At 47.2% G+C, this 11,616-nt stretch overlaps 1 protein-coding gene across 4 annotated transcripts; it reads right to left on the bottom strand.

The window, feature by feature from the left end:
- Window positions 1–853: 853 nt before the first annotated feature.
- On the bottom strand, window positions 854–10,905 carry LOC106909121 (heterogeneous nuclear ribonucleoprotein Q-like). 4 transcript variants are annotated; one of them, XM_088001888.1, is made up of 12 exons: window positions 10,739–10,900; window positions 8,274–8,451; window positions 7,886–8,004; window positions 7,600–7,821; window positions 7,355–7,531; window positions 7,144–7,279; window positions 6,865–7,070; window positions 5,845–5,994; window positions 5,650–5,771; window positions 4,087–4,471; window positions 2,112–2,189; window positions 854–2,011 (listed from the first exon to the last, which is right to left on the bottom strand). In XM_088001888.1, the coding sequence occupies exons 1-11, from the start codon at window positions 10,739–10,741 to the stop codon at window positions 2,148–2,150; spliced, it is 1,740 nt and encodes a 579-aa protein (XP_087858014.1). In that variant the 5' UTR covers window positions 10,742–10,900; the 3' UTR covers window positions 854–2,011; window positions 2,112–2,147. The 4 variants fall into 4 exon arrangements, with proteins under 4 accessions (XP_087858014.1, XP_087858015.1, XP_087858013.1 ...); XM_088001889.1 differs by having other exon boundaries at window positions 2,112–2,186; XM_088001887.1 differs by lacking the exons at window positions 854–2,011; window positions 2,112–2,189 and having other exon boundaries at window positions 3,410–4,471; window positions 10,815–10,905.
- Between the last annotated feature and the right edge of the window lie 711 nt (window positions 10,906–11,616).

Raw genomic sequence — 11,616 nt, 5'->3', positions numbered from 1 at the left:
CACACCTGTAGCTCCGCCCACCAGCAGCAGGTCTCCTTCGCTGCCACACAGCGCGAGCGTCTCAACCATAGATATACTATAAGATGATATATTATGTCTATGGTCTCAACGCTCATGTTGCGTTTAAAGGCAACATGAGGCAACGGAAAAACGCTTTACGACGCGTTAACAACAGATGAAACAGTTTTAAGGGCTGATAGTGACAGAAGGAACAGATGTGGGAAGAGCAGAAGCTCCTGTATCAAACCGATATAGGAATAACAGAGAGTTGGCCACTTTGAGGTAAAAACTACAAATAGCTTCCAGGGGGGCACAGCTGACTCTGTGGGCGCCCAATGCCCTACAGGCCTCAGTTAGCAGGTCAAAGGTCAGACTAGGCCATTCTAAAACCTTTCCAGCTGTTTGAGTGGACTCTGATTAACTTTGGGTTCTGGCAGAACCAGAACTGCTAGGAGCAGAACCTCCTGATTACAGCCCTCAGCATGACTCTGCCATCACCGTGTCTGACTGCAGCCATGATGCAACAGAACCAGCAGGTTCCATCGGGTCCAGGGTCCTGAGACGGGTCTCTGTTCTGCTGGGTCAGCAGAGGTTCCGGTCTGTCACGTTGACCTTTGACCTTTACTGAGGCCTCCTGGATGAGCCGGCATGGAAACGTTCTGGTTCTGCTGAGATGCTCGGAACCTTCTGGACGGTTCTGGACCCGTTTGGTTCTGATCGTCTTTCTGATGGTTTTTAGTTCCTCAGTCATTTTTTCTTTAGTTTTTGAAATTATTTAAAATTTTCCTTCAGATTCAGATAATTTTTTTAAAATGTTAAAATAATTAAAGCAAAAAATACAGAAACACCAAACTGACGGTTAACAAGTTTATTAGAAAAATAAGTTTATCATGTACAGTAGAAAACATTTAATCTGCAGGAGCGCACACACACACACACACACACACACACACACACACACACACACACACACACACACACACACACACACACACACAGTTTTCAGATAACTCTCTGAAAGCAGCTCATCAGAATCCGACCAGAACCTCGGTCCAGATTCTGTTTAATGGCAGAAAAGCAGCAACACCATCCTGTGCTGGACTACATCTCCCACAATGCCTTTCACCTCTAAGCCACCAAAGGAAGCCAGACCAGCTTTCTGACCCAAACGGTTCTGGCTCTGGACCAGAACCGGGTCTGCAGGGGGAGTGTGGGTTGGGTCATGTGACCGCTCCGGATGAACCGAATGAACCCGACGACCTTCAGGCTGCAGCTCCATCTGTTGCCATGGCAACCCCATCCTCAACTGGGGAACCAGCGACCCGGCAGAGTGGAGCCGGATCATTAGGAACCAGAACCCGGTTCTGACCGGCGGTCCGGTTCTAGAGCTGGGCTAACGAGGCGTTCAGGGTGAGAAATAAAAATCAGAAAATTGAGCTTTTCAGTGATTTTTGTTAAAATCCGTTAAAATTTGATCAGTTTCTGATCTGAGGAAACGGATTTAAAAATGATTCACTTGATAAATTTATTTTACATTTACGTGAAAAATATAACGACGTCAGATAATTTGCTTTTTAAGCACGTTGAATAAGTACATGATGCTAATAGCAGGGCTAGCTTTTAGCTTTAGCTAACTTTGGAAACGTTAGCTCCAACGTTTTCTAGTTTTATTCAGAATGTTTCCTGGTGTAAATGAAACCAGTCGGGTAATTTATGTCCTGGGAGAAACCAGAACTTTTAGTTGCCAAATTTGTTAAAAGTTTTAGTTTTGTGCTGCTCTGATGGAGGTCTGGGTCCATTCGAGGCGGTTCTGATAAACATGTTTGACTAACTTCTGCTTGGCGCCTGATGGACTCACGCCGGGGTCCGTTGGGTCCCCTCCTCTGGGCCAGAACCGGAGGCCTGAGGATGGCCTGGGCCAGGCGAACCGTCCGGTCTGGACTCTGGTCCTCTGAGGTAGTTAGCGGTCGGCTGGAACGGCTCGGCGCTGATCCCAGATCATTGAGTCCGTCTTCAAAACAAAACCAGAGTTCACTCCAAGCCAGCGGCAAAGCTCGGTCCAGAAGGATCCCGTCCAGCGCCAGAGGTTCCTCTGAGTCAGCTGACCTTACCGTTCCCTCCAGCAGGGGGCGCTGCCCAGCCCGGCCTCACAGCGACTCGTCAGCGGCGACCTCCGGCCCTTTTTCCTGCTAGTCGGGTAACAAAAGGAAGAATTAGAGACGGAAATGAGACGCTGCACATCTACACTCATCATCTGCTGCAGCAGGGAGCATTCACAGCCTGACGGCGCATGCATGTGTTAATGCACACGACACGCTAGCAGGACGCGCTAGCAGGACGCGCTAGCAGGACGCGCTAAGACAGCAGGGAGCGGACAGGTGAGCAGCCATAGAGCTAGACTGGATAGATCGACGCTCAGGTGAGTCATGCAAAGAAGCAACAGCACATGCAGGGTTAGCAGTGGTGGGCACGCTTCCGCTAATGCGCTAATAGCGGTGCTAACTATTACCTTAGCGTTTTAGTGAACTTTGAAAACATGTAGCAAACTTAGCTTCGACTTTACTGCAGTATTATTATGAATTTCTTGTATTCTACGACTTTATTCACGTCTCGACTTTTTTATATTACAATTTTTTGCGAATTGTGACTTTATTCTTGTTTAATTCTCAGAAATAAAATTTATTTTCTTAATTTGTCATCTTGTAACTTTTTTCTCCTAATATTGCGACTTTCTTATATTACAAATTCTTGCAACATTACAAATGTTTTTCTTTATTGTCAGGATATTGGTTGTGATATTACATTATTACAATCTTTTTATTACTTTGACGTAAATTCCAATTTTATTCTTGGATCATTACGAAGTTAGTCAACAGATACTTATAATGAAGTTTAATAAAAAGCAAACAAAGTCAAAGCGCATTACAGAAAACGACTAAATGAACTTGATGCTCGCGGCTGCAGTGTTCGGCGTTAGCGTCCACTGAATGCGGCGTGGCTAATGTGCTTAGCGCAGCTAGCTTGCCGGTTAGCGGTCCCACCACTGCGGTTAGAATCCAGCAGGGAAACAGCGAGGAAGATCCTTCTGGGACAAGAAAAGCTTCGCTCTGACTAAAATCAAATTGTGCTTCGACTCCCCCCCCTCAGCTGTTGATGCTGCGTCCAGTGAATTTAGGACACCAATTTGTGAGACATTTATGTTTTTGGACATGAGAGGAACTGATAAGGATGGAGTATGTCACTACACATACAGGAGTAGGTGATCTGGGATCTGATGGCATGCAAGGTGACGCTGGAGCACGGGGCCAACCCTGGCAAACCTTCAGTCCATTTCTTCCACAAGGAGCCTTAAATTTGAAGGAAATTTGAAGAGAGAATTTGCCCAAACATGAATTTAACACAATTTGAAGTAGTTTTTGTACACGAGTGTGTGTATGTTTATTAAAGCAGACAAACAGCAGAGAATACAAGCCGAACAGGACTGCTGGGTCCTCTGGTTCTTCTCAGGAACAACACACGCAATACAAATCGTCATTTCAGCGCTTTAAATACATGTTGCTGTTAGCTACTCAAAACATGAAAACCAGAGTGTAAAAACATACAGAAAGCTTGAGCTGCAGCACAAATCTGCCTCTAGAAAACGGCCTTTAAAAGTGGTCAAAACAAAGGGAAGAAGAAGAGCAGTTCGCCAGAAACAGGTGGGGGTGGGGTTGTGTTTGGAGTCCAAGCTGATTTTTAAAATATGTACACAGATCTTGCCAGATGTCACCAATTTGGAGGAAAACCTGCAGGCAACCAATCAGATCGAGTCTGTAACCAGCAGCGGTTTGTTTTAGAGCGCTACTGGTTTCACTGGTTTCACTTCCACTGCTGCCCAAAAGAATCCTGATAAAATTCCTGGTTGTCAGATTTGTACCCGGAATAGTTACCAGCATGGTCCCCGCCATGGAGCGGCTGCTGAGCAATGGGTTGGGAGCCCCAGTTCTGACTATTGGTCTGGCGGCGCTTGGAATCTGGCTGGCTGTAGCCGTCAGCTTTCCGCTTTCCTCCCACATTTCCACCGCGGCCGCCCCGCGCACCACGTACCCCGCCGCGCCCGCGCGCCGCCGCCACGCCTCCTCTTGGTCCGCGCCCGCCGCGGCCCGGCCCGGGCCCGACGCCGCGCTGCAAGAAGCCGGCCCGGCCTCGGGGCGCCCCGGCGCCGCCTCGACCTCTGACCGGCGAGGCTCCGCCCCTCGGGCCCCGGCCGCCGCCCCGCCCCCGGCCCGGGGCCTGGAAGTCGTCATAGCCGTAGTAGGGGTCGTCGTAGCCGCCGCGGTAGTTGTGGTAGTCGTAGCCGTAGTAGTCGTAGTAGTCCTCGTAGCCGTAGTAGTCCTGGGGGAAGCCGTAGCCCCCCCGGCCGCCGCGGCCCCGCCCCCTGGAGGGGGGGGGCATGTGGGGCTGCAGCGAGTAGTAGTAATAATCATCATACCTGCAGGAGGGAGACAGGGCAAAGGTCACATAGAGGACCAGTCAGCATGGTGAGCGCCACCTGCTGCTCAACCCGTCCTGACCAGAACCAGAACCAGTGGAGGTCCAGAGAAGGTTCTAAATGTCTCCAGCTCCTCTTCCTGTCATTTTGCATCAGGATGAACGGACCAATCAGATGTCTCCTTACTGAGCAGTTTAAAGTCTGTTTTCATTCAACTGTTTATAACCGTTTATTACTGTATAAAATACTGTTTATTACTGTTAATAACTGTTTATTACTGTCTGTTTCTAGAGTCTAAATGAGAAGCTGAAGACTCTTAGAGACTGACAGCAGGAACTCAGAACCGGACCAGGAGGTCTCAGATCACATGACCTGGGACCTGTCTAACATCTGGGACATGGTGGGCACTGCCTAACATTTGGGACCTGGTGGGACCTGTCTAATATCTGGGACCTGGTGGGACCTGTCTAATATCTGGGACCTGGTGGGACCTGTCTAACATCTGGGACATGGTGGGACCTGTCTAATATCTGGGACCTGGTGGGACCTGTCTAATATCTGGGACCTGGTGGGACCTGCCTAACATCTGGGACATGGTGGGACCTGTCTAATATGTGGGACCTGTCTTACATTTGGGACATGGTGGGACCTGTCTAATATCTGGGACCTGGTGGGACCTGTCTAACATCTGGGACATGGTGGGACCTGCCTAACATCTGGGACCTGGTGGGACCTGTCTAATATCTGGGACCTGGTGGGACCTGCCTAACATCTGGGACATGGTGGGACCTGTCTAATATGTGGGACATGGTGGGACCTGTCTAACATCTGGGACATGGTGGGACCTGTCTAACATCTGGGACATGGTGGGACCTGTCTAACATCTGGGACCTGGTGGGACCTGTCTAATATGTGGGACCTGTCTTACATTTGGGACCTGGTGGGACCTGTCTAACATCTGGGACATGGTGGGACCTGTCTAATATGTGGGACCTGTCTAACATCTGGGACATGGTGGGACCTGTCTTACATTTGGGACATGGTGGGCCCTATCTAACATCTGCGACCTGGTGGGACCTGTCTAACATCTGGGACATGGTGGGACCTGTCTAATATGTGGGACCTGTCTAACATCTGGGACATGGTGGGACCTGTCTAATATGTGGGACCTGTCTTACATTTGGGACTTGGCAGCTTGTCTCTGGGCTTTCCTCTCCTTCCTTTTCTGATCAGGCGGTTTGGCAAAAACTATTTCGATGGGCTCTCCCTCCAGCTCCGTCCCGTTCAGCTCCTCCAGCGCCTGCAGGAGGAGCAGAGTTTCATTCGGCTGTCCAGTCAGAGACGGGAAGCGTACGCCGGGTTGTGGCCGGTACCTTCACGGCTCCGTCCCGCTCCTCGAAGTGGACGAAGGCGTAGTCTTTGAGCTTCTTCACTCGCTCCAGCTTCCCAAACTGGCTGAAGGATTTCTCCAGGATCTCCTCTGTGACGCCATTGGCCAGGTTCCTCACAAACAGGACCTTCACCTGCAGAGACAACGTCCGGATCTTCAGTGTGTTCTTCCTGCCACTCAACTTTACAGCAGTATTCTTCGGACAACCTTTGCTTCAGCAGTGGTTTCTGTAAGTTTCAAGCTGCTTTGAGACCATTATGATTTGAATATTAACGTATAATAACCTGAAGCTGATGTAGGAAAACACCATAAGGAACATTTATTTCACCAGATGTTTAGTTTTTATGAACATAAATCAAATAAGGCTGTTGTAAACGAATATTTTAGTAATCGAGTCATCTATTGATTATTCTTACGATTAATCAGGTAATCGGATAAAAAAGATCAAATAAAACATTGGTAAATCTAACATACCAGTGTTACTGTCGCATATTAATATCAGTCCAATTTTTCACATTTGAGCTTCTCTAAGTTACTTTTTTCTGTAGTTTAGAAAATTAACCTGTAACAATAACAGCTCAGTTTCTAAGTTAACCTGAATAAAAGTTACACAAAAATCTGAACTTCTATTCATTGTAGTGATAAAGAGGCTCAGATAGCCTGTCTGTTGTGAGCAGGTTCTAATAAAAATGTCTTTTCTCCAGCTTTTGGTTCATCTTCAGTCAGTTTAACAGGTGAACTCTGACCTCGGCCAACATTTATAGCTTAGTGTTCATGTTAGCGACGGGATTTCACTCGTCACAGCGAATTTAGCTGTAGCTAATGTAGTTAGCTCCTGGTAGTGTTAACTGTAGCTAATGAAGTAACCAGCAGATCCAATCAGGTGAGCTCACGTCAGCAGGTTTCTGGTGTTTTTTGGGCCTCCTCAGCCTCCATCACTGCCTTCCTGCAGCTCCTGGTTGAATCCCATCTTCATCTCATCGAGTTCTGGGTTTCGACTCACCTTGGCCATAACTTCCGGGTCGGGGTCCTCGATGGGGTCGGCCCACTCCACCGTCACCAGGTTGCCCCAGACCTTGACCTTTCCGCTCATGAGCCGGCGACGGGCCTGCGCCGCCGTTTTGTGGTCTTCGTATTCCAGGAAGCAGAAACCGCGGTTCTTCTTCTTGTCGTCGGGTTGGTGGTAGAGGATGACATCACTGAGACCCTCTGAACGGACACAGCAGAGCTAGAGGTCAGGTCGGCCCGACCCGTCAGAACCGGCGCCAGGAGCGCTTCTTACCTGTGACTTTAGAAAACTCCTCCACGATCTGCTCCTTGGTTTTGCTCTTGGGAATGGAACCGACAAACAGCCTGTTGTTGGCCACAGATATGCAGACGCCGATGTGTTTGCCGGGCCGGATCTCAAAGTTATTGCACTGGAAGAGAGAGGAGAGGTTCTGGTACCGGGACCGGCTGGTCTGTGCGCGGCGTGCTGCCTGAGGCAGACCTACCAGCTTCACCGCCTCCTGGGCGGAGTCTTTGGCGCAGAAAGTGACGAAGGCGTAGCCGCGGTTCAGGCTGCTGAGCGGGTCCATCATCAGCCGCAGGTCCCAGATGGGCCCGGCCTTCTCGAAGAGAGGAACCAGCTCGTCTTCGAACAGATCGCGGGGAATCTTCCCCACGAAGATCTGCGGGGAGCGGCAGCCGTCAGGAGTGGGGCCGTTGCTAAGCAACAGCCTGCTGGCGGCGGGCCTACCTCGGTTCCCACCGTGGGCTGCGGCCCGGCGTAGACGGCGTCCGGTGGCGGGCCGCCGTACTTCCTCTGGCCCGTGGTGACGTCCAGCGTGTAGCCGGTTCTGTCCAGCAGCTCCCGGATCCGCGCCTCGTCTGGACCTTTGGAGGCCGGAGACACTTTGGTGCCCTGCTTCTCCCGCTGCCGGTACGTCTTCATCACCCCGCACAGGAAGGCACTTTTATTCTGGAGGAGCACAGACGGGTCAGATGCCGCTGCTGGCTCCGCCCCCTCGCCCAGGGAAACTCACCTGAACGTGGGACAGGTCGCTCTCCTTGAACTGGACCAGAACCTGCAGCGCCCCGTCTTCGTTGAACTCCTTCAGAGCCTCCAGGGCGCGCTCGTCCAGGTCGCTGTGAGCCACCAGGCCTGCAGGGTCAAAGGTCATCATCAGGTCAGGCTCCACTAACATTTTTTAGAACTTAAGTAGGTCAATTTGTAACTCGCCACATCAATCAGTGGACTGTAACAGTGGAGGTATGAAATACCGCCACCTGCAGGTGGGAGTTGGCATCACTGTACCTGAATGTTTTTGAACATTTGTTATGGAAATGCAGACAGTGTGTCGGTGATGTTTCCTCCTCCAGAGTAGCTGTGTGTGTGTGTGTGTGTGTGTGTGTGTGTGTGTGTGTCCTGACCTGCTACATAAAGCTCGTCCAGCTTCTCGGCTACTTTCTGCGACAGGCCGGCGTCCAGCAGAGCCTGGAAGTGTTCGGAGCGGGTCACCGTTGCCATGGTTTCCATGGTTTCCATGGTTTCCATGGGCTCCTCGGTGCCGTTCCCGTTCACGTGATCTGTGGCCAAATCTGCAGACATCTGGAACGAAGCAACGCAGAAACCCATCAGCTGTTCTGAGGGATTCAAACTGGTTCCTGTGTTTTAGGATCATGATTTGCTTGTTATTCATTTATTTATTTGTTATATTTAGACATTTTGAACTTATCACTCTTATATATTTTACAAACTTTGTGTTTATTACCTAAGATGGAGTAGCTTTCAGCAAATAAGCAATTCCCCCTCAGAGATTAATAAAGTCTATTCTATGATTTGATTCAGAAACAATTTTTCCAGTCAAACTGTCTAAAGATTCTGTTTAAATGACGAAACTGATGAGAGGAAAACGGCTCCATAAAGTTCCATCAGTTTATATTTAAACAATATGTGTTTACGCGTAGGCCTGTCGCAATAATCAATAAATGACATGATGAATCATGAGCTCAGTTTGCATTAGCATGACTTATTGTTTTCCTCTTCCTTCTGCTGCTTTGCTGAACCAAACCACAAAGTTCTGGAGAACCAGTTTCACCTAGAGGTCAAAGGTCAACCAACAGAAGGCCTGACTGTTGGCATAATGCTGGCAGGCCGTCCCATCAGACATTATGATGATAATAATAATAATATTTCATCCTTCACTTCTGGTTAGTGACGGAGAACTGCAGCAGATTTATGGCCTAATTAAAGGCCACCAGTCAGAATCACTTCAGTCCTCAACGTGGCTCAGAAATCTGACTTTTAGTTATTATTTCTAATAAAACATTCATCTAGCTGCAGCTGTGAGGTCAACATCTGGGAGGAAGAGCTGCTCCTCTTCATCAGGTGACCTCTGGGGCCGATCAGATCAGATCCAGACGTCAGGAAGCACAAAACGTTCAACAAGATAAAAACCCCACGTTATTAAAACCTACAGCTGGAAGAAAGACTAATAAGATAAAAAAACAGAAACAGTTTGACCTGAAGCTGATTGAAAACTTCACCTTTTCCTGCTGCCAAAACAAATGATTAATACAACCACCTGCCTCCAGCTGCTGCTAATCACATCATCATATCCACAACACCAGGCTGTTCGGACTGATTTACATGAAGATCAGCAGAAATCAATGAAAATACTCCAATATTTACTTGTTTTCATGCATCAAAAATAACTGATCAATGTGCTGCGCTTCACTTCATGGACAAACTTGTTTCATGTTAAAGAAGCGTGTCTTCATGTTTCATACTGTAAAGTTTTTTCTAGTTTTTATTAGTGAAAATGTAGAAAATAAGAGTAAGTAAGGTTATTATTACAAGTAACTAAACTGATATGCATACTAAGTACTAAAAGGCAGAAACTTCAAAGATCACAGAAGGTTTGTTGACACAAATTATCCCCAAACTTTTGTTGTCTTTCTATGTTGCAGCCATATGCCATTTAACCTATAAACCTGATCGTAGTGTCTTAAAGGATATTTTATTTATTGACCAATTCATTTGACAAACATTTAATCTGACTTTTGATAAAAAAAAACTGTTTTAATATGAAAATGACAGGCTGACTTTTTAATCCAGAAACCTGTTTTTAGTGATATCAGGAAGCTTCATTCTGTAAATTCTTGTTCTGTTGTTGTTTTCAGTCAAATTAAAGTCAGAGTTCAGTCAGGATCCCGTTCCAGTGAAAGCAGCAGGATTGCTGTTCAGCATTTTCACAAACAGATCATATTTCCTCAGGTTTACATCTTGTTATTTTGGAACTGATTCAACTTAAAAGCGAAGTCTCCATGACGACAGTATCAGATCACCTGGATTATTTACCGCTGCTCCTAACTGGCCAATCAGAGATCACCTCTGGAAGTGTGCTCTGAATAAATGGACTGTTGGCGCCACCGTCCTGTTTATAATGTTAGAAACTGAGCTGTCAGTTCATTAAATGTGTTCTCTGCACATGATAACTGAAGCCGAACGTGTTCAACACAGAAACCAACATATATCTATGCTCTGCCAACAGTTATAAACATTTATAGCAGATAAACTGAGCGCCGGAGCAGCCTGCAGGTTCCTCTCACACGCTGTTAGCCGGAGTTAGCCGGCAGCGCAGGCTTCTGCAGGCTGCAGGCCTCAGCGTTACAAGCAAACATCTTCATCTCCTCTTCATTACCTCATTATAATGAGCTTTTATGTAGCTGAAGTAACCTCATGTTCTCTGGCAGTGTCACGTTACTAGAATGGAACCGTTTCACCGCTTCAAAATGCCGGTTAGCCATCAGCAGAGGCCGGAGCGAACAGCATCTAACACCGGCTCTAGCTTAACACCCCACCCTCCAAAAAGCAAGCCTTTCCGGGTACATACCATGCGGATCTAACGTTGAATGCACGATGCTGACCCGCTGTGGTGATAGTGGTCCGAATTAGGGAGGAATACTGACCCCGGTGATGTTCACTTGGTTTCCTTTTTTCACCCCGGGTTAGAAAATGGCGGCGAGGTAAAGTCCCGAGGTTCGCTTCTTCCCTTTTAGAGAAACAGGGTTTCTGAGGGGGGGATTCAGGGGCTGCTCCGGTTTCATTCATCTGGGTTACGGCGGGAAACGGAGCCGGTAATAACTCTGACATCACTGTAAATCCCAGTTAATGTAGTAATAACACACTAACACATAGTTAATGTATAACTCCTGCTGTAATAAAGGACGGTAACATGACTTAATGGTTATAATAAGGTCAAAACGCAGTAATGCACCACAAATTACCCGCCAAATGGTAATAACAAAGCACAACACAGTAATAAAGTTACAGACAATAATAATTCAGTGAAGATAGTCAGAGATCCCATAACGGATTCCAATTCACCCCAATCCTTCCAGTAATATAGACAGACTCAAAGTCAGCTTAATCTGTTCCAATTTTCCTAGGCAAGTTTATCAAGTATTTGACATTGCAGAAGTTCCTCATACCAAAATATGTGAAGAAACATTAACTTTTGAATGTTTTTCTCACTTATTATTATTATTATTATTATTCAGTACTTATTACATTCATATTGTGCCTTGCTACTTTAATCAGGCATGAGTTCTTTTCTGGTCAGAAACTTTTCCATTTCACTCTGCTACACAATCAGCAAAGCAGCCTGACAGCTAATAAGAAAGATATGAGCATGGAAAATAACATTCCAATGTTATTTTAACTTCTATTTTACATTAATGATAAAAAAACAGGTTAAATTTGATGATAAAT

This window comes from Poecilia mexicana, unplaced genomic scaffold (assembly GCF_051168715.1).
Source record: "Poecilia mexicana isolate PSO_F unplaced genomic scaffold, ASM5116871v1 scaffold_21, whole genome shotgun sequence".
NCBI lineage: Eukaryota > Metazoa > Chordata > Actinopteri > Cyprinodontiformes > Poeciliidae > Poecilia > Poecilia mexicana.
Note: the sequence above shows the minus strand (reverse complement) of the source record. Positions and strands in the feature narration are given on the sequence as shown.

Bases quoted from the DNA above. Each gene is read 5' to 3' on its own strand.
- LOC106909121 (XM_088001886.1), bottom strand. The intron at 5,995-6,864 runs GTGAGTCGAAAC...TTGTCTCTGCAG, and splicing joins ACCCGGAAGTTATGGCCAAG to GTGAAGGTCCTGTTTGTGAG. The intron at 4,472-5,649 runs GTAAGACAGGTC...TCCCTCCTGCAG, and splicing joins CAAGCTGCCAAGTCCCAAAT to GTATGATGATTATTACTACT.